This window comes from Vicugna pacos, chromosome 5 (genome assembly GCF_048564905.1).
Source record: "Vicugna pacos chromosome 5, VicPac4, whole genome shotgun sequence".
Lineage (NCBI taxonomy): Eukaryota > Metazoa > Chordata > Mammalia > Artiodactyla > Camelidae > Vicugna > Vicugna pacos.
Window position 1 is genome coordinate 7,926,119 of NC_132991.1, and position 27,128 is coordinate 7,953,246.

At 44.2% G+C, this 27,128-nt stretch overlaps 1 protein-coding gene across 4 annotated transcripts in view; it reads right to left on the reverse strand.

Annotated features, from left to right (window-relative positions):
- The window catches only part of CLASP1 (cytoplasmic linker associated protein 1), a 191,567-nt gene that overhangs the window by 46,553 nt on the left and 117,886 nt on the right, over window positions 1–27,128 (reverse strand). The window contains exons 23-31 of one of the 4 annotated variants that reach the window (XM_072960811.1): window positions 25,891–25,998; window positions 22,328–22,495; window positions 9,010–9,113; window positions 7,250–7,273; window positions 5,820–6,064; window positions 4,141–4,204; window positions 2,782–2,850; window positions 2,011–2,013; window positions 1,668–1,831 (exon numbers count right to left, since the gene is read on the reverse strand). In XM_072960811.1, the coding sequence (XP_072816912.1) occupies window positions 1,668–1,831; window positions 2,011–2,013; window positions 2,782–2,850; window positions 4,141–4,204; window positions 5,820–6,064; window positions 7,250–7,273; window positions 9,010–9,113; window positions 22,328–22,495; window positions 25,891–25,998 (949 nt within the window). Of the gene's footprint in view, window positions 1–1,667; window positions 1,832–2,010; window positions 2,014–2,781; window positions 2,851–4,140; window positions 4,205–5,819; window positions 6,065–7,249; window positions 7,274–9,009; window positions 9,114–22,327; window positions 22,496–23,957; window positions 23,985–25,890; window positions 25,999–27,128 lie in introns of all 4 variants that reach the window. The other 3 variants (XM_072960808.1, XM_072960809.1, XM_072960810.1) reach the window with 3 other exon arrangements.

Genomic DNA, 27,128 nt, shown 5'->3' on the forward strand with positions numbered 1-27,128 from the left:
GAGCTGGCATCAGTGTGGAGGAACAAATGCATGCTTCGAAGTCAGAGCCATCTAGACACATGCACGGTGGGTGATGACCGGCAGTGTGATCCCGTCCATGCTCTCCTGCAGGAGAGGGATGTATCCGCAGGCCGGGGCAACAACGGGGCAGATCACAGAGCAACAATCAGCGATCCTGGGTTCTAGTGCCCAGGCTGCCACCAACAGCAAGTGCTACCCTGGGCAAGTCAAGTCCAAGTCACTGCTTCCTCACCCTACAGAAAAATGAGGAAGGTCCTTTCTTCTAAAATTCTGTGATATCCAGTAATATCCCAGTCTGGAGGAACTGGGCCATATAAAAGTTACTAAGCTGATGACAACTGTCTGAGTGATCTGAGTCATTTGTCTAGTCTTGTATAAGTTCAGTAATCTGACCCAAATCCCCCCCATCTCCACCAAGTCACAACCCAGACTTTACACTAACAGAGGCTGTGGATGGGAACCTATGTTACACAGTGGGACTTAACAAGACACTGAGGTGTTAAAAATACTAAGGTCTTCAGAGGATATAAACAGATATTCTAAATTTTTTTTTTGAAGAGAAGAGAATCTCTCGTTTTGTATATTTTTTATAGTTGTCTTAGGCATTCACAAAAATAATGCCAACTCAAGGAAGACCTGGGCACTGCATCTTGTGGACTGTTGGGATATTTCAACAAATAGCAAGAGAATGCGGTTATTGCGTAAGAAAGTAGGTCTTGTAATATCGCAATGGTCTAGTTCCCACCCCACCAAGACATCTTCCCAAAGATGACATACAAATGGCCAAGAGGTACATGAAAAGGTGCTCAACATCACTAATTATTAGAAAAATGCAGATAAAAACTACCGTGAGACATCGCCTCACATCTGCTAGGATGGCCGTTATCAAGACAGGAGATAACAAGTGCTGGTGCAGCCACTGTGGGAAACAGCATGACAGTTCCTCAAGAAAATCACAGCTAGAACTTCCACATGGTCCAGCAATCCCACTTCTGGGCATAAATCCAAAGGAAAGGAAACCACTATCTCAAACAGCTGTCCATGTTCACTGCAGCATTATTTACAGTAAGACATGGAAATAACCAATGTATATATAGGTGGATGAATGGATAAAGAAAATATGGTGCACATGTACACTGGAATATTATTCAGTCACAAAAAAGGAAGGAAATCCTGCCATTTGTGACAACATGGATGAAACTTCAGGGCATTATGTTTAGTGAAATAAGCCAGAAAGACAAATACCATATGATAATCACTTTTATGTGGAATCTAAAAAAAAAGTCAAACTCATAGAAACAGAGGAGAATGGTGGTTGCCAAGGCTGGGGAGGGGGAACGGGAAGATGCCAGTCATAGGGCCCAAACCTCCAGGAACAGCTGTGACATGAGGAGGTTCAGGGAACCCAGTGTGCGGCATGGTGACTCAGGCACAACAATGGGTCACACACGTGCTAAGAGAAGGCTTGCCAGACACACAGCAGCAATGGTAATCACATGGGGAGGGATGTATGACTAACACTGTAGTGGCCGATCAGCAACACACACATGGTCAGACATACATATCACACACTTCAGACCCACACCCTCTAAAGTGTCCATCATACCTCAAAAGCTGGAGAAAATGACCCTGCCCCAAACACTTGCCTTGTGACATCGAGAGCCTTCTGAACTTTTGCTTGCACAGATCCGAGTAAATCTGCTCCCATTTTCTTAAGTAATTGTGTGAGAAGAACAAAAAGCCAGTCCTGCAAGTCATCCTTATGAATTATTATAAAATCCACAAGGGTCTCCAAAAACATACTGAAAACCTGGACACAAATGAAACCCAAAGATTTCACTTATTTAATTCATCATTTCCTCCAAATTTTCCAAAACAATAAAAATGCCCACATTGGCTTTGTCCAGACTCAGAACTTAGGTTAATTAACACTGTTAACAACAGGACACATAAAAGAAAACAGATAAAGGAGAAAGGACTGGGACTTACTCTCTGTTGTGAATTCCACCGCAAACCAGCCATGCAAGGAAACAGATTCCACGTTAGTCCAAAGTGAATTCATACCACGCTCATGCAGTTTCTTAAAAAGACCTGAAAAGGCTACAAACCGATAAAATACTCTCCCCTCCCCTACATGCCTTTAAAATTCAGTACAGAGAGAAATCAACTTCGCTGAAAAGTGTTATAGTTTATTCCTGGAGGCCCGTCTTTCTTTCTTTCTTTAAAACTTAGCCATCATAATTCCATACTATTATTGCTCATTATCTAGCGTTCAACAAATACTATTACAGGATGAGAAAAACAAATTGTGTATACATGGATTTTCCTTTTTGATGCATTTACACCTACTATGATGTATGCCAATTCAGATGTTATAAAGTACTATCCTTATAAAAAGATACTATAAAAGCCGTACTAATCTTTACAAAAGATTGTGGCTTAGAATAGACACCGACAGGGGACACTCCTCTCACACTGCTGTGTACCCATCACTGCTGTCTGCGGGGGGCACAGTGCACAGTGGGCAGCCCTGAACCGACTTCAGAGGGAGAAGTGGCAGCACTTATCTTGGTTAACACATCTTGTTTCACTGGGACAACCCAGCATCACAAAGCTACTCAGTGCCAGCACAGCAACTATTAAGCACCAGGGGTCTCCCAGGAGACACCTCAGGAAAAAGTCTGTGACCAGCTGTGGGGTTCCTGGCTTGGCTTAAAAGCAGCTAGCAAATATTTACTAAACTGAGACCTCCAAACTCACTGTACAAGAGCCTTCTGACGGAAACAAATTTCCTTCTTTATCCTCACATTCTGGGTCTGAATCAGCAATCTAGAGGTGACAGGTAATAGAAATTTCATCAATGTCCAAAACTGTCTAATATCCCTTACGCTGTAAATCTTATGCTTTAAAATCTGATTGTGTTTTAACACTACCTTGGAGAAAATCTTGATAATTATATCTCTGGATATCTACATGGCCCTCGAATGCTACGTTTCTTGAATTTTATTAATATTGCTACTGTTAAGGTTGCTGTGAGGGTCGTAACAGGAACTTTAAGACACAACTCGAGACGGATACTGGGGAGAGCAGCTGCCCCAGCAGGGCCCTGCGTTCACTCTCCTGGCTGCCGAGCACCAGTGGCAGGCCCCAGGTGGGTGCGGGAAGTGCTGGGTGGGTCTGACAGCTCGGAGACAACTCCTACGGGAGTAGAGGGCAGGATGAGAGAGAGCATGTTCTCGGCCACACTTTCCGGCCACCACAGGTTCCTTCTCCCAGCAGGTCTCAGATAAGGCTAATTTTACTCAGAAAACTATGGCAGGCATTTAAGATTTGCTCATGCTGATTTAAGGTTCTCTCAATTTCTATAGTTTAGTTTCTGCCCTTTACCTACCCTTTAACTTTCCTGGTTCCTTTCCCTAAAACCATCTAATAGCCTCCAAAGGTTTCCCCTATGACAATGGTATTTATTTAAAATCCAGATCCCAAGTAAACTTCTGCCAAGGGTTCTGCCCCCAGTAAGGGCCATGTCCCTCACTTGTGGGTGTCCTCCCTCAGCAGGGGTCACTTGTCAGACAGGCAGCCCTCAGGCTCAGTGCTCCTCCTGGCCCTAGGAGGTGTGGGCATCGCCTAGCAAATTCTTAGAGGCCGCAATTCTATGTGGTTGCCCAATAAATTCATTTTATGAATACTTTCATTTTTCTACCTTGTCCTACAGAAACAAACTCTACATGGGATACAAAAAAAATTACAACCTTGATTATTTTCTTCACTACTGCAACTCTTATATTATAATACACTGTTACTTTCTAGCACCTAGCCCACTGTTTGGCGAACAGGAGGTACCCAAAATAGCTGCTGAGTGAACGAAAGACTACATCTGGGTCTCTACATGGTAACTCGTACTTGAAACACGTTATTTAACTTAAAGCTGTACAGACATTTGAAGTTTCTAAGAATTCCATTTTCAAAGGATGCAGCATACAGTATTGCTGAAATTGGTGTTAGACCTGTAAGGTTTCAGCTGCCCTGGGGGAATGACCTCGCACGCGTAAGCAGTATGGGACGCGGCTCACACGGACATGCAGGGGGTCATAAGCACACACAGTTCCCAAACCTTACCTTGCTGTGAGGGTCAGCAAACATTCGGGTGAAAATCTCACACAATCTTTTCAATTCTACTCGACTAGAGGAAATGAAATGGAAATAAACAAACTCAATATTTAATAAGTCAACACCGAAATGAGTTACAGCTTCTTTAAATCCTTTTATTTCAGTTAAGTACACAAGCTTTATGTAACTTTTATATCAAAGTTTTGTTCAAAAAAGATCAATTTAAATTTTAATTCATGATGAAATTAAAGAGGAATATAAAATAAGATGATAGTTTTGCTCTCATTTTAAAATGAACCTCAGAGAGTGATTACTAAGTTCATACCTGTGGGCGTGGCAAAGCCACAAGCCAAACCCCTCATGTCGTTTCAGGTCAGTTCCCACGGCCACGTTGAAAGGCAGTGGGGTAAAGTAGGACTGCCCATGGCTGGGGCCAGACAGACCTGCACTTTATCCTCAGTCCTGCCACAGCCAGTCCTCTGCTGCCTCTCTACCCAGTCCAGCAAGACACAGGGCCAGGGATTGGATGAAAGACGAACACCTCCTCCCTGCAGCCGCAGCTGGGACGACGCAGACACCCTGGTACCGGTGCCCCGGCTGCCTCGTCCTCAGCTGAACCCGAGTCCCACTTCCACGTCGAGGCTTGGTTAAAAAGTGTCACCTTCTTCCCCAGTCATCACCCCTCATCCACAAGAGACAGCTGGTTCAACGACCCTCTGACATTACAAATGACGAAATTTAGATCAGACCGATACTAATCAATAGATTTCTAGAGATTTTTCAACGGGTACTTGGTGGACGCTAAGAATCAAGAAAGTGGGGCCACCAGAATGAAGCAGGTTCTCGAAGAGTAATGATGGTAAGCCACCTTTGGTGTTTTCTGACAGATCACTAGAGCGTCAGAGGCGACCTGTGTTCCAGGAGTGACGACACCCTCAGGCACAGAGTGGAATCACCAGGGGGCTAAGGTGCAGGGGGCAGCAGGGCCAGGCTGCCTGGGCAGCGCGGTGATGCACAGAACCCACCCACGGCCACACTCATCCAGCCTCACAATGTATCTTTAAAAACAATTACCCAAAGAGTATAGTTTACTGCATTTCAAACATCTGTGTAACTTTTAAGATTCATCTGATAATCAATGACTTACTAGTATTGTCATGGTTCACTAAGCAGCCTTTCTTCTTAGTTATGAAATACTGGTGTGTTAATGGTGCCTCCGAGCTGCTGAAATATGGTAAGAATACATACTTTCCTGGTATGTGTAGTAACATGCTGGTTTTAGAAAACTGACGAAATATACAAAGAACAAAGCAAAAACAACCAGTTCTAGAGATAACACTGTTACTACTTTGGAGCCCTCCATTTCGGTGTCTCTTTACTCTGCATATTTATAAGCTACAGATACGCATACGGGTATCAAAAACTTCAGACCGACAGTGCTAGCTAGCATTTACTCGTGACCTATACCAACCTACAGAGTTGCTTTGTTTTTTACCTAAATGGGAAACTGTCCCAAAATTTCTCCAGTAACACTCACTGGGCAGACATGCACCGTAAGAGAATCACATGTTTCATAACCCTAAAAGGTCGCAGAGCATCTCCCAGATGCTCCCTGTTCTCCAGAGGCCAGGACCACGTCAGAGTCGCTGGCGAGGTCGCCCAGCAGGAACCGGCAGCCTGGGTCTCACCTCAGCGTCCGCTGGCTCTTCAGCAGGTTCTGCAGGCCCAGGAGCCCCTCCTTCCTCTCGGACCAGTTGGAACTGGCACAGTGGTTGAGCACCTCGGCCACGTCCTCCGTCTGCCGCAGGTAGTGGGGCACGCCGCCGTTCCTGGAGCCGTATGAGCGCTCCGAGCACACGCTCGAGGCGTCGCTGTTGGCGTCGTCATCTGAGTACATCCCATACGGCTCGTACCTCCTCCTCACCGGCTTCTTCTGCCAGACCCGAGGGGGGAGAATGGACAGGTGAGACCCCTGGGGGATAGCAACAGACCTGCAGGAGGCACACGCAGGCACGCGAGCATGCACACGGGGTGGGGGGCGAAGTGGCAGATCCGGCGGTGCGGGGCCGTGACGGGCGACCCGCAGGGAGGGTGAGGTGGCTCTGGACAGTGTGCAGCGGACTCCTCAGTGAGACAGACCAGTCAGGAGACCCAAAGCCTTCCGATCCTCCTGCTTCATTTCATTATGAAACAGCCCCCTCAAGGGCTAGTTGTGAGGGTTGCATGGATTATGTGCCAAATGACCTGGCGCCAAACCCAGCAAGGACGTGTACCCACCAGCCCTTCCCAGCCACAGGCCACGGTGCTGAGCATGGCCCACGCGCACGTGTCTGAATGTGCGTCCTTCCTTTACAGAGCCTAAAACTGCCACGGTAGTGGCAGAGTGCCCTATGTAAAAGGCTTCTTAACATTATGTGAACCGTTTTTACTAAGGACTTAAGAGTTTTGCAGCACAAACAGGCCCCCTGGACTATGATCCTTGCTTCACTCATTTCCCTGCATGTAAAACTGTAAGTGAGGCCCCTCGGTAGTACAGCAACAGCTATATCAAGTAGGTAAAGCCTATAAAACAGGATTTCTCTAAGAGAAAATAAATAGTTATTGGTTCAAGCCACGCAAATGTAATTTCCAAGACTGTGGCTTGTACACACATCGCAGCTTGCTCAGGACAGCTCCGGACAGCTCCGCAGCGTACCTACTGTCCCAGAAGGGTCGCTAACAGTACCTTCTCACTCTCAAAAGTATCCTTGTGAGGATGATAAATTATATGATCATCTTACTTACACATCAACTAGAGTCCTAAAATAAGAAAAATGCTGAATGTATCCATTCATGAAATAATGATGACATACGAGTAGACACAAACAAGGTTAATAAACAAAATGAAACACTAATGGGAAAAGGGGCAGGGATTGATATTAAAAAAACAATACCAGGACAAATGTGAGGTGACTGGCTCCAACACTAACAGAAGTGTCACTAGTTTCAACAAAATCACAATTCAGAACAGAATTTCTACACTATGCTATATTTTTTGTTGCTTTTTACTAGCTCCTAAAGGAAATATACTCACAACAGAAAAAAAAAGGTTGTAAAACAAAAGTTAAAGCACTGGTACCTTGCTCCTGGAGTCTCCTAACAGCTGTAGGCAGGAAAATATTGGAGGATGGGGAAAAAGCATAGAGAATTATGTCAGAAGCATATGTGGGGATTGTTCTTGCAACAAAAGTAAACAGCAAAACATATCTTAGCAAACCAAAAACATAGGTTAGCAAGCAATTCACATGAGCGAGTAATAAAGGAAGCGTTCCCACGGGCACGCCCTACAGCCTGCACCTCCTAAGAGACCTCGGTGCTACCCCTCCCCAGGGCACTGAGGTCCACCTCCACGGTCACCGTAAGCTCGGCAGCCCCGCCTACAACAGACTGCCCAGGATGCCCCTTCTGGAAAGCAAGGACTGCACGTTGTCTTCGGGGAGGGCGGCTCACAGACACCAGCGGTTTGGACAATAGGGGTTAGGGCAGCCCGAGCTCAGGGGAGCCCATGCCAAGGAAGCCGAAGTCCTCGAGTCCCACTGTGTCTTCTGCAACTCTGTACACAGCCCCTAAGGCGGCCCCCAAAGAACCGGGAGACCCCCCGTCGTAACCCGGAAGGGAGCGCCGTCCCACCGTGGCTTGTGCACTGTCACTGCCTACCCCCAGACTTCCACTTCCTAAGGGCTCAGAGTAAGGAAGAAATAGTTCTAACCGCTGACACTTGGAAGGAAAAACCGTTTCACAGAATTCTGCTCCAGCTCGTGACCCTGAAGTGAAATTATCCTGAACTCCAGCACCTGCCAGAAAAGAGCCTTTCTACACACCGGGCTGATGAGCAGAGCTGGCAGCCGCCCACGCGGGGAGGCACCAGGAGAGTGGAAAACCGCCTGCTCAGGGATGTCTGTCAGAGAAACCCGACAGCAAGAACAGGTGAGACAGAGCCAGGAAGGGGTCACAGTCAGTCACTGCAGCCACAGACTGTAACATTTTGATCAGACGAAAAAGGGCTGGATTTAAAACCTCAGGGTCTGAAAGCAGGATGTTATCATGCTTTTTTAATCAGAAGAGAAAAAAATCTTAAAACCGTACAAGCAAGGTCAGAGATCAGACAGCTCCAAAGAACGTCTGTTTTAAATGCTAAGCACAGAACCCAGAATATGCAAGAGGCTGTCTTACTACCAGCTGAAATGCATCTTGAAGAAGCAATCTGATCACAAGCAAGTCTCCTACGAACTTTTTGCTATAACCACAAATTTAAGGACCTCTGACTACTCAAATGGGTTTTTTAGAGATTACTTTATAATGATGCCAAAACAAATTCCAGGACTCACACCCTTGAAGAGTTCATCTTAAAACCTGGGAAAGTTTCCTCAAACAATGATTTAAGGACTCATTTAAACAAACCAGCATAAAATCATATCGAACAAGTAGCGAGGGTAATGGGATAAATGCGAGATTTTCAAGCCACATCCTCTGTTTCGTAACGTCACACAATGACACATCCAGGCTGTGCCAAGAAAGCCTGTAAGCAGTGAAGAGAAAGAAGGAAATGCTGGACAAAACATGGATAAAAAGGAAAACAAGAAGCCCAGTGACATCAGAACCTCCCTGACCCGGAGCGCAGAAGAAACACCTGGTGTGGATAATTTGTGTAAGGCTAATTTTCACTTACGTAGAGATAAAAGTTTAAGAAAGACTTCATAATATAAATTTACCCAATATTCACACAGCTTTAAAGAGTGTCAAGGATGATTTAATAACCTGAGTTGGAGGAAATTTCCTGTTAAGACAGAACACTGCAAGCGAGTCATCCAAAGAAGCTACATACTTCAAGACTCTTACCAAAGCGTCTGCGACGGCAGCTTCCAGATCCGTACTCGTGCTCAGAACTCGCAGGGCGTTCACAGAACTAGGAACTCTTCCTGCCTGGCCAAACCCAAATCGGTCTACATAAAAAACAGAAGCAGAAGATATGTCATTTTAATTCGAATTTTTCATTTCTTTGCAATGGCTCCTGCCCCAGCCCACCTGCTGGACAGAGGCACTGAACTGCCTCGAGCCAATTTTAATTCAACTACACTTGACCTCTAGTTTTACCTGTACTTGACCTGTTTTCCCGTGGCAGACAGCATCACACTGAATACTCATAGCACATCCTGATAATGAAGTAGTTTTTTAAAGGTGTTTTCTTTGTGAAAAGTGTGGAGACTGGGGGACGAGGGGCGGGGAGCAGGGGACTTATTATCGCAGGGAACTGGGCTACAAGTTGTCTCTGTTCATCTATTGGGTGTTCTCTCCAGAGGCAAGTGGCCCTGATGTTTGGTCAAATGAAACAGAAAGCTTCATGGTTTGTTAAATGAGCTCTAATACAATATACTAAAAAGTTAAAATTTGAAACAAATACATTAAATTGATCTCTGCAAATCTTCATTAGTATCACTACTGTTTAAATGTTATAAGCTCAATTAATTGTAGGTACTTGATCATGATGTGTCACCAAAGGTTTTTAAAAATCAATTTATTAAAAATCTGTAATCTTCATCATAAAAAAGTTAGTGTCTTCATGCAAAACATTAATCATTCAGATATTAATTAATATAAATTTTTCCTGAGTCCCTCAAAGGACTTTTAAATGACAATCTTTATACATGTAAGCAAAATGGATAGAATGAAGAAATTTCAAATAAATTTTAGCAGTTCAGACAAATATTCTAAGCTTGTCAACGATCATGGACAGTGAAGACTAACTTTTTAAAGTCCCATTAAGTGAGCTGACCAGCCTTCCTTAAGAAGTGCTGAGATTAACACCATACAGGAGAAATCAGGGTGAACTATACGTCACAAGTGCAACACTAATAACTGGTAAAAGATGCTTATTTAAAATGCTAACGTACAACAAACCTTTGGAAGACAAATGTTAAGATAAAAAATGCTCTCTCTTCGTTAACAAGTAAGACACTGTTTGGACAAGGAAAATCTCTATTAGCCATATTCTAGTAAAGAACCGTTTAGAAATGAAAGCTAGTATCTGCTTTACATGCATTGATCTTTCCTATAAAATGATGTATCTAAAATTTTAGGTACATAGTAAAACATAACCTACAAACTGGTGAACTCTCAAGTGTCTAAAGTGTTATTTAGCGTTTCTAAAATGTCAGTTTTGGAACATTATACCTTCCAGTGTCACAGAAAGGGAAACATTTTAAACACTGCTAATCAAAAAAGTTATATAGTCACAAATTTTTATAAACAAAAATTGTACGTTGTACTATCCCCTTTTTTAATGCACTTGATCACACTGAGTATCTTCAGTACATGTTTAAAAAGTAATTTAATGCACAATGTAAACTACGAAGTACACAAAACAATTATATCTATATGTATATAAATTATCAGTTGAAATAGGAAGCAGTTGTAAATTTGAGATTTATTATGCACATAGTTTTACAAATGATCTTTGTTCAACCTTTTCTTCCATTAAAAAAGGGTAGATAGTAAGGGATTTATGAGTAACAGAATGAAAGTAATTCTATTATAAGCCATTAAAAATTACCTAGCATAAACTTAAATAAAAACAGAACCTAAAAAAAAAAAATAAAAGAAAGAAAGAAGAAAAAGAAGATCTCATGCCAGCAATTCTTGCTCCAGGGATAATACTGATTTTTCAGACACAAAATTAAAACTGTAAGAACAAAACAATTATCCTGCGCTTTCCAGATGCACACAGCTTTGGAGAGGGGGAAAAAGTAGACTTGGGGTGGAAGATCTTGAGAGAGCTATGAAAAGAATGCTGTGAAGATTCGACTTTCTAGTCGGGGACGGCAGACCATGTGGTACATGTCATCGGTAAGTGGGCTTCAAATCTGAGGGGAAAGCATCTGCTGGGTCTTTGTTTTCCCAGGTAGGGGGCGCTCCACACCCTCACTGCTCTGGTGCTACTCGTGCTCCAGGAGGTGGACACACACGGCCGGCCCGTGTCTTCAGGGAAACTCCTCAAGGAGTATACACAATAATAAGACGCACAGGTGGCTTCATTGGAGGCAGAACAGAGAAACTAACTCAATAAACTGGTAGCTGTTACCACCTACATCTTTGAGTTAACAGTCTGGGCCTTACTCAGCTGATAAAACATGATGTGGAGAGCTGAGACGTCACTGCGTGCTGACTTCGGGCCCTGTGGAGAACCAGGGAATCCTGGTGATGTTCACATGGGGCTGAGACAGAGCTTCCCGCCTGCAGGTTGCAAAGGTGACCTCTGGCCTGACTTGATTATCCCAACCATGATTTGTTTTTCCATTAAAGTTGCAGGATAATCCATTTAGTGTTTTAGATATGAAATTATGTACGCTATAATTTGGGACATTTAGTAACAAAATAGTACCTCCAAATGACTAGAACCTGACCCTAGTAACTAGCATTAATAAACCCCCCTTGTTGGGAGCAAAGACTTCGGAGATGGCAGGCTCTGCTGGATGACACCCACACCCCACCACCCCACAGGACACTCATGATGCCAATCAGGGCTGTTTTTCTTGGGGAAGGGGAAAAGGAAGGGAAGAAGTACTTTCCCATCTTTCTGTTGGTTCAACATAAATACGAACACTGGAGAGGTGATGTTGCTAAGCAGGTGGTAGAGCACCTACAGCCTACAAACAGAGGCACCAACATTCAACAAGGTGAAACGTGGGAGCACACGGGGAGACAGACAGGGTGCACACATGCCAAGTGCGGCCGACACATGGGAGCCAGGGACAGGACTGCACGGGGGTGAGCGGCGGTCATGCAGGAGCACTGTTCACCTGGCTGCCCTGCAGAGTCAGCGGTGGGGAGGGCACTAGTGGACCTGGAATGGCGTCGAGAGGCTGCAGTGAAAGGAAGGGCAACACCCACAGGGTTAACACACGAGCACCAGACAGGAGACGCCACACCTGGAGGGAATTCCTGCTGCCAGCAAGGCCGCGTTTCCTCCCCAGAAGAAATGGTGTTGGACACGGATGGACAGCACATGCCAACCCCGACTCCGCGGCCGCCCCAAAGGCACTGCCCTCAGGGTCCCAGGCTCCAGTGACAGTCACGCCATGATGGGGATGTGCAACCCAGAGACCAGCAGGGGTCACAGGGCTGGCTTAGCCTTGGGGAGGGCTGGCGGCAGGACGGGCTGGAGGCAGGATGGCCTGTCACTCAGCTGGCAAGATGCTGGTACATGATGGTATGCCACCATGCGGCCGAGAGGGCGCGGATGTTCGTAAAGCTGTCTGAACGGGGATGGGGATCCACAAGAGGGTCCCTCATCAGTGACCTTGCTGTGTACCTGCCGCGGCTCCAGTTGTAGTCAGTCCGTGGCCTCCGTGCACGGGCACCTGCAGTGCTCAGGCTACGAGCACCGGCCCCGCCGTGCAACTGGGGCAAGTCCTGGCCTGACCAAAATGGGCCTCTGGGCAGAGGAGAGACTCCTGCGTCTCCGCTTCCTCACCTGTAGCCCCCACCTCTCAGGAGTTAAGGAGAATTAGAAGAGATTATACATTAAGCGTTTAAAACAGTGCTGGGCACAGAACAAACGGGGGCTAATGTTTAAGTGTGAATTCCAATTTACACTGAGACACTGAATATTCTTTTACCAGCAAGTACTCATCATAATCACATTAATTCATCAACCTAAGAACATACAGACTAAACTCCATCCTCAGGAGAAGAGAGTAATTTCTGGAGATAATTAGGAAATACAGACTTGGTTCAAAACAGGAATTTACTGACCAGAGTGCCTCACAATGTATGGTTTTTCTTTCCCTCAGGGAGAAAGCCCCAAAGATAACATGCTTCCATCATTACTCGGAAAGAGCTTGGTGGTCAAGTCAGAGGGAGGGGGTTTCGCAGCATTAACATCTGGTGATGCCCCTCTTCCCACCCTCCAGAGTACCGGGCCCAGCACAAACTGCTACACACAGTTATTTATTTAAGCTCATGTCTCTTTCTGAAACGTGCATAGCTGTGGAATAAGCGGCTTTAAACAGCTATGGTTAGCTGGTCAATAATGACAAATCTTCACCAGCATGCAAAAGGAAAAGAAAATAGGAAAAGAAAATTCCTAATTCCTCAAGGTGCACAAAAATAAACCAGCAAGCTCTGAGACCTACATATTATAAAATAATCACTTAAATAAGGAAACTGGTAAAATATTTTGTAAGACTGAACAGCCAACTATTCAATTACTGCACAAGCACAACAGTATTGTATCCTGATAGTGTAAACTAAAGCAGCGTTAAAGCAATACCTGATCTGAAGGTTCCTCATAAGGTCCGTCCTTCGGTTCTGTTTCAACAAATATTCTACAGCAAATCTGTCCTGCCCTGAGTCCTATGTCACGTTCTCAAGCAAACACCCAACAACGGAATCCAAGGTGGACCCACTTACACCCAGACCTGATTTACAGCCCTTAATTTCACCTAAAAGTTACCACTATAATCATTTAAATATGCATTCACACCATTAAAATGGCTCAAAACAATTTTGTAAGAGAAATACAAACTTAAACCCAATATACAGTCAGTGAAACATAATTACGCCCAGTCCTTTTCTTTTAAAAAGAGAAGGTTGGCTATGTAAACTGACTCCAGGGAGCGCTAGCATAAACTCTCACTGATTAATACGGGGTTGAGAAAGAGAAGTAAGTGACTGAGAAAGTAAGAAAGGAAAATTCTGATTCTCCGAGGGGCCGGGAAGCTCCCCAAGGGGCAACGACCTTCTGGGATGTCTCTGTGATCCCCAGACCCAAGGCCACAACTAGGGACCATTGTCGAGCACCTGCTCTACACCCAAGCTCGGTGAGGCCTCTCATGAGGTGTCCAAGACGTCTTGGAGGAACAAGTGAGGCGGGGATGGGCCAGCCTTGATGTCAGCCCTGGGTGACTGACGGCGTGATGGGAGGATGGGCTGCCCTGCCATCTCGGTTTTGTCATCTGTAGAACAGGGATGAGGCTCCCCGACCCGGAGGGTGAACGGAAGCCACGGGGTGGTGGGCCTCCCAACTGCCCGGAACAGCACCAAAAATGCGAGTGCGGTGGCCACTCTCTTTGGACAAAGCTTAACAAACAGATTTAACCCCAAAGACAAAAAGGCCTGGTCTGAAAACTGAGCTGAGCAGGTGCTAACTCCTGCCCTGACCACACTGAAGACACGTGCTGATGGGGGGTTTGCTGGGAAGGGAAATGTCTGCGTCCACATCTCCGGCCTCGGTAGCAGCAATTACACATGTCAACGCTCAGGCTGTCACCAAGACTCTGCTCCAGGGGTTCCATGAAGCCCTCAAGATGCCTGGTCCACAGACCACACACTGGGCTGCAAAGGCCACTTCCAAGGACAATGACAGAAACAGCAGTGCATGAATGAAATAAAAACATTGAACTGCCTCTAAGAGACAAAATAGCCATGAACAGACTAACTGTTCACTTCTACTATTTGGAAGGTCAAATAGTGAACAAGGATGCACAGATACACAGCCTTAACTTAAAGGAAAAATCACCAGTTCACTCAAAAGAGAAGCATGTCTGCTGCCCTGATCTGGAGGGCTCTGAGCTAAGGCCTCAGGTGCAGTGCAGCAGCCGGCCCGGCCCCGCCGAGGCTCCAAGCTAATTTGGTCAAGTCTCACACAAGTGTCTTCCCACCCAGTCGAGTGACTTGTCCAGAGGCTCCTGCTCATTTACCCATTTTCCCAGAACTTCATACAGGACAACGGGTCATGAAGAACACAGTCTAGATTTTGATTACTGGTAGATCCTGGGGAGAAGAGTTTGACATTACAAGGCGAGAGAGGCAAACATCAAGGCCTCAGGCCTCTATTCTTCCATCGGGACATTTTTACACTGGAGAGACCAGTGACGTAATCAGAGTTCAAGCAACAGCTGCTGCAGCCAGGCCCCAGTTTCACACACAGACTTGGATTATTAAATGATTCCTACCAGCCACGCTCATCATGAGGAAAATACACAGCTGCCCAGCACTTAATATGCCAAAGAACTAGGACACAGTTACTGAAAAAACAAAACTTTCCGTGAAAGTTATCAGTTGACAGTTGATGTCTTTGGGGATTAATAATCTGCAATAAAAAGGTTTATTATATGTACATTTTAGAGAAACGCAGGACTATTAAAACTAAAAAGAAAAGGTAAAGTCAATATTCCATAAAGGATACGTTTCTCTTTCTGTCTTGTTTTTCTTGAATATTAGAAATTGTTAAAAATATGAATTCTGGCTGCAGGAAAACCCAAAAGGGATGGTACGTCGCGCCAGCAGCCCCAGCTGTCACCCAACTGGTGAGCTGAGATTCAGCACTTACAATAATACCTCATGGCCACCCAACATTGTAAGTTTTAGTCCTGGGATGGCAGGTCACAAACATTAACTGGCCTACTGAGCCCAGGAAGAACGAGAATCTCATTAATTATCAGAGGGCGTCACAGTTTTGTCCTGTGTTGTACACCTAAGCAGTTTATCAAAAAGCCATTTTTAGACTGCTTTAAAGAAAGCACTGAAATGGTTTGTTTAACCAAAGGCGAGCTCACATCCATCTGCTTGCTCCCGTAGTTATCTCCTGAAACTGAGCCGTTAAGTCTCCTTAATGTTGCCATGGTTTTTTGCCTTTTGTTTCTTTGAACTGAATCGCCTACAGCCTGACTACCAGTCAAAGAACAGGCTAGAGGCTGGAGAGCTCCACTCTTCAGCAGCGCTGTCTGTGGCCAAGCTCTGCGGGCTGCCTGGAGCCACAGTCCCAAGTGACGACCGTCCACAGTGAACTGGTGCTTTTTCCCTCTAACATGTAAAACTGGAACTGCCAAAATTCAGGCATGCAGAGGGGACAATGGAGGGCGACTAGGGCAGAGGGAGGCAGAAGAGGCTCATGGGACAGCGGAGAAGGGAAGCGGGCCGTCCCGCCAGCGGGCGCACAGGTGCGCAGGTGCGCGCAGGTGCGCGGGGCGCGCAGGGGCGGGGCTCTGGCGGGGGCGGCGCCTGCGCGTACTCACCGAGCGGAGGGAAGCCCCGTGCAGGGCTGGTATCGCGGCTGCTCTCACGGCTGGTATCGCGGCTGCACCCCTGACTCATGCTGGGTCGAGGGATACGGCTGCTCCGCGCTAGTGTGCAGCATGAGGGGTTTCAGAGAAGGTGAACAAGTTTAATGGAGACAGAAAAACTCACAAAACGTCATCACATTCCGTTAATGTAACCACGACGCCCTCCACAACTATCCGGGCTGAGGCCTCACTGACCACGTGCCAGTGACAGGAGCAGTTTGGATAAAAACTCCATTATGCTCCCTCACAACCTGTGAATTTTAGTGTGAAGGTGAAATGACACCTAAATCTAAGAAATGAAAAAGAGGAAGCTTGCCAAAGAGCAAACTAGCATCAGAAAATACAAGACAAAAGTCTTCTAGAGATGGTCGGTTTATTACAGCTTAAGCAAACTTCTCCACAAGAGGATAAAAGACCACAGTCATTTTCATATGCACTGGGTTCTTAGATACTTTAATTTGGATTAAAAAACAGAACACAGGCTCTGGTCACTGAACTCTGAACTCACCTAATTAGAAGGTCACTTCCCCCAGCCTGGCCCTCTTCACAAAGAGAATTAGGACTCACACAGCCACACTGCCTCCTACTTCAAGTAAGTGTGTGGCTGCTTCAAACACAATTATCTAAGCCAACAGATACCAGAAATGGGGCTGCTGTTCCTTTATTTACTGGTGTTGACAATCATCCCTGCTTTTTCTATGGGAACCTAAAAAAGATCTGCCCGCCATCCCTACAAGGCCCCCCCGCTAGAACAGCCTTACACCAGGGTCTGCAGCGTGCAGACTGGTAATTCCACTATTTATGTTAAAAGATCCATCCGCTGACCTGAGAACAACCAATTTATGATCATATGTGGATAACTTTTTATTATATTCACGTTACAGAACACTGAGAAGACAGAATCACATGAAACAGCCTAGGGTCTAATATAACCTGGCCATAAATGTCAGAAAAGACCACGATGCTCTCATTTTTCAATTTACTTTAAGAAAACCGACCATTTCACAAACTGAATCCATGTAGCCACTCACATCATAGCTGATGGGGACAATAAATATTTCCACCTCACTAGGATCTACTAATTCTGGACTGGAGAGAAATGTCTTTCTCAGAAATTTTGGAAAAAGCAGACTTGATTCACTGATGTAAAAAACAAACATTGCAATGAGTACAGCCTATGGTTTCAGAGCAAAGGCAGATTTATTATATGGTCAAACTGTAACAAGAATGTCTCATAATCAAGACCCTAAAACTCCCTGACAGAAGGATATGGAGGTAAAATCCAACCAACCCCCTATGGTCTCTGCTCAGTGCCAGAGGTGAATCTGACCCTAAAGGGACGTAGGCAACGTCCGCATGCTTAGGTCTGCACTAGCAAGCAAGGTAGGGTCAAGCGCAGGAACACCACTTGAGCTGTCAGTCCAAGCGGAGCCTCGTGTGGAGTTCTCTAGGAATCCCTAAATTCGCCTTCGTTGGCTAGAGTGACACGGAAGCACTGAGCTTTCACTCAAAGTGGCAGTGATGACCTAATCAGCAATTCCTGATAGCGTTCTCAACAGCTCCTACCACGAGGGCGAAATCAAACCCTCAAGACACCCGGAAGTATCACTGACCCCATCAATACACAGAAAGTTGCAAAAACCTACAAAGCAGTACTACGTATCCTCAGAGGATCAATGCCACACCTCACTTAGGAGGTGCCCTCTCCTGTCTCATACTAACTCACCAGTCCGGCCACCGAGCCTCCATGTAGGAAGGTTAGAAAGAGAGGGTCCCATCATTTAAATAAGAAAGGTACTGTGAGGTAAAGTGAAAAAGCAGGTCCTTCTGAGCTCCTTGCTGAAAGACATGCATGAAAATCTTGTCTTATTCCACTGCCCACTCCGAAACAATCAGGGGGAAGGTATAGCTCAGTGGTCAAGCGCTGCTTAGCATGCCTGAGGTCTTGGGTTCCATCCTCAGCACCTCCATTTAATAAATAAATAAATAAATAACCTAATTACCCCCCCAACAAACAAAAGTACACGAGGGAAAGATGTACACACATCACGTGTAGAGAAACAAAGACAAACAGATTGTCAGAAACAATGCAAGTAAGAATACAGTGGAATAATGTTTAAAATACTGAAAGAAAAAAAAACTTGTCAGCCTAGACTTCTATACCAAATGAAAATATCTTTCCAAAATGAAAATTTAAAAAGTTTAAAAACGTAACAAATGATCAATAAGTAATAAAAATACTCTTGATAGTTTTCACATGTGCACATGCTTGGTTGACCATTTTCTTATAGTTCTTGCCTAATTATTTCTGGGTCCGCACCTAGCTCTCCTTTCTTCCTTAAATTAATACACGTGTAGCAGGAATGGGAAATCTCTGCTGTCTCCCCAAGCTGAGCTTGCTCTGTGAGGCAGTAAAGAGCACGAGAAGGACTAAGCAGGTATGATCTAAAATAACAACCATCACAAATCCTATCTACCCTCCTAGGGTCTCACTCAGGGAGAGGTCACACACCCATCCGTGCAGAAGGGCCCCTTTAGCATATGGCTAGTAAGAAAACCTAGAGAAAAATAATTGTTTATAGTTCTAATTGTCCCAAGCTTCATTAAAGTATATTTAGTGGTTATATCAACATTTAAATGTTGGATAATTTAAAATGCAAGACGAAAAAATACCCACTTACAACATGTCCAAAGACCCGTCTACAGGGAGGATTTAAAATAAGTATACAAAGACTAATCAATCAGGTGGTCAAAACTAAAACACAACAAATCAAATCAACCTGCCCCTTTGCAGAGGGCTGAAACCGAACACTCTGAGGATATGTTATGAAGGAGAAAGTGTAAGAGGAGGAAGACACGGCAAAAACAGACCTGCCGTTCGAACTGTTTAAAGACAGCATTCCTATGAGTCCTGGAGCCCTGGGCTTACACAGAACACGGGGAAGCCTTGAAAACATGACTGGTTTTCATTTCTTGAGCAACACTACCTTTATAGTGTTTTAAGGGAAATTCTGGCTCTTGTCTTTTAAGGAAGGGTCCTCCCAGAACTCACATCAGCAGCAGAGCACAAGAAGAAGAATGAAAACTCACAGCAGTTAAAGACATGGGGCATCTCTCTAGTCCAGACATTTTCACGTTTTGGTCTTGCACACAGTTGTCTAGTTTAACAGCTAAAATTGATTTTTTAAATTTTTTTGCAAAATATTTTTAACCAGTAAACCTGAGAATACTTTAAACACATATCCACAGAAGCTTAGGGGCAGAGAGCCTAATGTCTTCATGGCCTTTTCAACAGATGCGTTGGGAGAAGAAGGGAACCAAAGGCAAATTTCCAAAAAGAAACTGCTCAGATGTCAGCTATCCGTGTGACTGCATCGCAAGTCCCAGAACGAAGCCATGTATATACCATGTACACAGCTGTTCTCTCTGGTTGGACAGTTTATGAAGGGGTAACTGCTGGGAAAGCACCCAATGGCAGTGTTTTATTGTTTCCTGGGTGTTGAACAGGAATTACCTCTGTTTTGCTCAAGAAACCTTAAGTGCTAAATAGAAAGAGCTCTGACATTTTTTATCACAGATGAGATGGGAAGATTTAGTTAAGAAGTATTATTTCAAACAAAAAAAAAAGGCATAGTTGAACCACACATAATTTGCAGATAACTAGTAATTAATTCTCAGTGCAAATTTCAAGCCTAGTTTAGCTGTGATTAAAACTATTAATTGGTTTGGGGATTACAGAAAATGTTCTCAAAAGATGCCCCTACTTTTTCTTGAATATTTATACGTAAAGTTGCTATACAATGAACCAGATGTTTAGACACACAGGCATATAGCCAGCATATACTAAACAGTAAGAGAAATACACAGTCTGTTACAGAAAAATGCAAGTATGCCTGGCAGGAAGAAGTGGAAAGATGTACTTCACTAATATATACGTATTTTATACCTGTGTATGTGTGTCCTCATAGTGTATCGAAATTTAGTATCTTCTTTAATCAGAACTGTATCTATGACCTCACAGCACCATCCATAACTCATCTTAATGAACATCAAGGAAACAACTTTCTTCAAAATAATGTTTCAAATAAGAACTCTTTGGAAGGGAACAGCTCCTACCTGCTTCTTACTGATGGACATTCCATGGTACCTCTTTTAAAGGCTTATTAAATGCTGTCTTTTCAACCACCCACACAGCACAGACTTCATCGTTAAAACCAGAGACGACCAGCTGCGAGGTCCTGGTTATGTAAGACAACCAAGGGTGGGTTACTTCCCAATTTCAAGACGAAGATAAAATGGCACCTTTAGTAAACATAAAACTAAAATCCTATAGAAAAGAATTTTTTAAAGCATGAAACTAATCTGGATTGCCAAGAAACATCCTATAAACTTAAACAATTAGCTGTGGGAAAGGACAGCTGAAACCTCAAACCTACATCTGAAATCTAATGCATTTTCCAGACAAAACCAGGTCCAAACACACACATGCTACAGCATCAAATCTGAAGTGTAGATATTCCGGTCATGACATTTTTTCTGGTTGTATCCATATTACTCACTACTGTCGGATCCAAATAAACTCATCAGAGCTCAGGGACCACGTTACATAATGCCAGCAGACAGTTGGCATCATGCAGAATTAACAAAACCACTGCCTGATTACGTCTCTCCCTTGCTTTGGAAACGCTGGTCAAACCAAATTCCGTTGATTCTACCTCTGGAGCACCGGCCCGTCTTCTCGTCGCTCAGGCAGCCTTCCAGGATCTCCATGAGCGGGGCACCCCCAGCTGCTCTGCCCTCGCCTCCCACACTACCCTGATGGGCTTCCTGCGCTATCAAGTGGACCAGCAGCTCCCCCGACCTGACCGCTTCTGCACAGGCTCCTCTTTACCCTAGAACATTTTTCTCATATCTCCCCACGCCACCTAAGGCTACCTCATACCTCATCCACACAGGACCTACACTGGGAAGGCTCCCCGAGCAGGACACCTGGGAGGACTGTGGCAGACAAGGGCCCTGAGGTGCTCCCTTCCTCCAGTACCAGAGCACCATCCCTGCCAGAATCTGTCGACAGTCTCACATCTTCACTTCTCCAACTACACCGCATTTTGGGGGGGGGGCAGTAATTAGGTTTATTTAATTATGTATTTTTTAATGGAGGTGCTGGGGTTTGAACCCAGGACCCTGTGCATGCTGAGCACATGCTCTACCCCTGAGATGCAACACCCCCACCAGTTCTTCAAAGTCAGAAGTTAACTCTGTGGAGGTTACTCTCCCATCATAAGGTCTAACAATGTGGCTAGCATGTCGTAGTAGGCACTCAGGTAAGAGCTGCTGAGGAGATGAAAGAGTAAATGGGGAAGACAGGCCAACAGGACTGAAGAATACAGTACTCTGATTTCACACTGAAAGCAGGTGAAAATATACGTATAAACATAGATTTTTCATAATATATTACAAAAGACTTCTTTTTTATTTAAAAGGTAGCATACAAATGAAATTTTAATGAATGGCTGTTGAACTGCTGAGCATAATTCATATAATTCTACATACTATTACAAAGAAACTAAGTATTATAACACAAAGCAAACATTCCATGTATCTAGGTTTCCTCTATTCTATGCTTTTGTTTGAACAATATTATGTCAAAAGTAACTGTACATAATCTTTGACCATAAGTTTCACCAATAAGCTTAGAGAAAATCAAAATGAAAATAAATGTGGACCCTACAAATTGCTTTTGAAAATTTATATAGGTTAATGGCTATTTAGTGCTAATTAGTTGAAGAAAAATGAAAAACACCAGTCCCAGCTGTGAAGAATAAAATCCTGCCCATTCCCTCAAATTTTAATTGTTTGCAAAATGACCGTGAAATATAAAAGCCCACACCGATGTAATTCTTCCCCATCAGTTTGAAGACTGAAGACTGAACATGCCATGATCTGCAGAAAGAAGGCTGAAATGTCTTTTTAACACAAAGTGACATCCCCAATTCAAAAACAGATCTCAATTTCCAACAGCAGACAAAAGCATTAGATTATAATCCAAATTATGACCACGTGGGGAACGTGTTTCAGTCTTTGAGAAGCCTTACCTAGTCCTATTCGGTTTGGGCTTGTTTCCCGGCTACACCCCTGACTCCTGGGAATCTTGCTTCGTTTTTCAGAAGAGGGTGTCACCGGTGGGCCTCTCGAGGAGCCCCCAGCAAGGCCGCTGTAACCACTTCCCAACAATTTCCCTGGGGAACTTGATCGACTGCCAGCTAAAAATGAAGCAAAACAAAACTACATGATGGATGTCAGTCCAAGAATAAATTACAGTAATTTCAGAAGCCAGTTTATACATTACTTTTGATCAAATATTAAGAGAATTTTATATAAAAATAGCTTTCTAGTTGGTATTAGTGTCATTTTTTTAAACATAGGAGCATAAAAGAACATCAAAATATCATTAAAAATATTTATACGCTTTAAAATTACTGGAGGAATTCTACAAAAATGCAAAATTTCTGATTCAAAAGAACAGGCTCAGGTTGAGCAAAGCCTCCCTTGTTCCACAGCAAGTTTCTACAAACAATCACAAAGGCAACAAACTTTTATGAGAGACAAACAACATATGAAACAAAACAAAATAGAATAGAGTACTGGGAAAAAAAGATATTTGACACTGATTAAAGAATAACTGTCCTTACAGATAAAATAATCATGAAGCTTTATGCTCCAACTAACACAGCTTTGAGATATAAAACATAAAAATGATAAAAAATACAGAGGGAAACTGAAAAGGCCAGAATTATTAATATACCTCTCAGAAAGTCTAATTACTAGTGAAAGATTTCTGTACTACTTAGAAATTGACAGAGCATGCTGTCAAAATTATATAGATATGTATAAACATACCTCCTACATACACACACGTATAGTCCAGCAAACAGAATACACATTTTGTTCACATTTCCACACATGAATATTACAAAACCAACTGTGGACTAAGCCTCAAAGGAAATCTCAAAAACCTACAAAACTGGAAATTATATAGTACACATTCCCTGAGGTGTATGCAATAAAATTAGAAATTAAAAAGAAATAATACGATTAGTAATTTTTATAAATGGCTAAGAGGCTGGATACCTATACAACCATTTTTTTGTAGAACAAAATTCTCTCTTAAAAGAAAGCAATGAAATTTTAAGGAATATACCAATATACTTAAATGGCAGTTGTTAATTTAGAGAGATCATCTCACTAAGTAGAAAAGGCAGTAAAATCGCACATATCAAGTGCACATTATTACGTACTAGGATGAAATGGTCCAAAGGTAGAAACCTTTGAAATAACACTTACCTGGAAATTAAACACACAAACCCCTCCATCATTCAAATGAATCACTCGGTGACTACTTACAAACATTAGTATTTATAGTGACTGAACTACAATTTAAGTGAAATTCACTGTAAGAATTACCAGCACACACTGCCATGAGGAACCTGTCTCAGAATCTACTAATTTTGCCCATAAAATGAGTGCACAGGTAAACTATTAAGCTACATAAAAGGAGAAAAGAAATCCATTTCAAACTCTAGAATTTGAACATACAGGAAAAAAGCAGAAAGGTTAACTAAGCTCATTATAAAGAGAGAAATTAATATTGTGCAAGGAACATGGGGTGAGGGGGAATGCCCCCCGCCTCTTTAAAAAAAAAAGGCAATTAGCGAGACGGCTTACCACCAGCAGGGTTAGCAGATCTGGATCCTTGATTACGAGAGCGGACCAAGGACAGGCAAAAAGTGGATTAAGAGACAATAACACAATACAGAAGGTCAGCATGCAACACAGCACAAATGTCTTTGTTCACAAACACATTAGCAAAAGCGCTATTTTTCTAGGTTGTGCTCCTTCTGGTCTACCTTTGTACACATCATCTGTACTAGCATGTACTTCAGATCTGCCCGTGAGACATCTGAGGGCCTCCCACGTGCCAGACACAGTGGGTGCAGGGACGGCAGGACAGGCACCTCCAGCTCTGGGCGCAGGGACGGTGCCCACTGCGCAGGAGGTGCTCGGGAAAACACCAGCAGACTGAAAGACTGCTGCTAATGGTTTCATCTCAATGTCTTTTTTTTTTTTTTTTTGAGGGAATTTTTTTTTTTCATCTCAATGTCTTATGCCAGTTCTCAGATACTTAAATCCTCAACCATTTAAAAAAGGCCAGCTGTTAAGGGTCTTAAATCTAACAGTAATGAAATCTACTTACTGTTAAACTAGAAGTATGAATGCTAGTATGTCTAACATTTGTTAAAAAAAATATGTATTCACATTTACCTTCTATTAAAATAATTTTTAACAATATTGAATGTATACGCATATGGTTAAGGTCCAGGCTTGATCATTTGCTGCTGTTGTCTCCTTCTTGTGAGTGGAATTTGGTGAGTAAAGTGAAACTGAGGAGTTTTTAAGGTGGAGCCCTGAGGCAAGGTGCAGTATTTTTGTAAGACTGAGACATTAAGCCTCTATCACTCCCACCACAGGAGAACTGCAGTTTCACCATCTCTTAAGCAGAGGACCCAGCGTAGGGCGGGCCTGCTGAAGCCAAGGCCAATGAAGAGCAGACACAAAGAAACGTAAAACTCTGCTCAATCCTCCCTCCCCAGGAAAGGAAAGGAGCCCGTACAGTTCAAGGGTCAAAAAAACCCTTTTTTTTCCCAACTCCATTTCAACATACTGACCCATATTCAGAGTCTTGAACACTTTTGGTCAGGAAAATTTCTTTGCGATGAGACCTGACTCACGTGCACAAGCCATGACTGTGGCCCCGGGCATGACCCTCAAGGCGCCACAGACCCGGAGTCGGGACAGTATTCCCAAGGTGGGCGCCTCAGGACTCTCCCGGCACAGCCTCTGCTGTGTCACCCAGCAGCACACTGAAGGCACCGGCCTCTGCGTCAGACACGCCTGGGCTCTGCAGCCACACAGCAAGATGACAGGCCTGGCACTTTCCTTCTGGAAAGGCTGGAGCTTGTGAGGACGAGAGTTACCAGGGGGACATGGAGAATTCAGGCATTCTAGACGTCTCAGCGGGCACCTAAGGGCCGGCTGTAGACAGCTGGCTCCAGGGAAGTGGAGTCCTCCTCCGCCAGGTGGCCTCGCATGGGGGAACCTTGACCCCCAGCTCTCCCCACCACAAAGAGAAAGGAAGCAGGGGCCCCAAAGTCACACAGCCCTATGTAGTGGGGACATGAGACACCAGGTGACCTGAGAGTGACCTGGATGCATCTGTGTCCCTGGCTGCTCACACGGCCCACAGTGACAAATCAAGGGACAACATGTGTAGAGAAGCAGTGGCGGGAAGGAGGGCTGCTGGGCAAGGGCCACACTGGCAAGGAGGAAGGGCAGAACACAGATGTTCACGCAGCAGGTGCCAGAGAGCTGCTGATGGCTGTACTGGGCACCAATGGACAGAGCGCAACAGGTCAGCTCGCTAGCTCTGCTCTGAACCCTGGGCTCCCAGCGGCAGAGTGCAGCGCGGTGCAGCCCAGGGCGTTCAGAGCCCCACACATGGGTTTTCCCTCAAGTCGATGGGAATCCCATCAGCTTTTCAACTGCAGGATGGCTGTTGGATCAAACTAAGAAAACAGAGAACAAAAAATACACGTCTTACGCTGGGACTGTGAAACCACTTTGGCGCGGCTGCGGCCTCGACTGTCGGAGGGCGTGGCGGCGACGTTGGTGGCGCTCCCGGAGCTCTGCCGTCGCGTGCGGATCCGACCTGGAGACACAGCAAAGACGGTGCTTCCACAATGTCTTTAGGACGCACAGCCCACTCAAGAAAGCCACCCCGCCCTGAGCAAGGGGTGCCGAGTAACCTCCTTTGGGGAGCAGGTCTGCCCTCCGTGGTCCCGGCGCCCCCGTGCTCGCGGGTCGGGCAGACCCGACAGACAGGCCAGGAGCGCCCAGCCAGTCATGACCCTCAGCTGCTCCTGTGTCAGTTATTTTCGCACATTCTATTTTTAGGTGGGGAGGTGATAGCCATTTGACGGTTTGTTCCACAATTATGTTTTCAGATTATGTTCTCTCTCATTTACTATCTATAAACCTGTCAAATTTTCAAAAGCAGAAAATAGTAGCTGTCTTCTTATGAAAAATACTATAGAAAAAAAGAGTAAATGCAAAACCAAAACAAAACAAAGCAAAAATCCTTCTAAACTCAATAATTTAACAAAAGCCTACAGCACCCTGGACGTGTGTCTCGATGTGTAGCCTTGTTTTTTTTAAAGCACGTTTGCCAGCGAGTTTCTAGGCTGAAAAGATGGAGTTTATTAAAAGAATCAGTATTAGGAGGAACAATGACCTAAAAATCACGCAATGTCACAAGCATTTATTTGCCACTCTAAGTAAAGCAATCTGTTGACTCCAATTATTAAACCACGAGACTGTGAAAATAAAATGAATTCAATAAAAATGAATTCAAAAATGCAAAATCATTGATGGCAATCTTGATTAAAAATGAAACCTTTTAAAATTTTGCTTTCAAAGGGGCAGAAGATGCCCCACCTGCCAAAATTCAATCAAAATAGCAACCTGACTGGGACACACAAACCAATCTGAGCTCCACTGGCTTCCTACATTGTTCAAAAGCATGTCTCCCTCATGAGTGGGGAAGCTTCCAGAAAGACATTACAGAAAAACAAATCCCAAGGCTTGAAAAAGGCTCAAGAAAGGGAGTTAATAAAAGACAGCACTACATTAAAAAAAAATTAAAGCTAGAATCAATGACTTTTAATAGCAGCTGAATGACAGACATACAGATTCTAGACTCTATAATTAAGAGTATACCATATATCACACTATAAGCTGTGTACGTGTGAACTCAAAATTCTCACACCAACACAAAGTAAT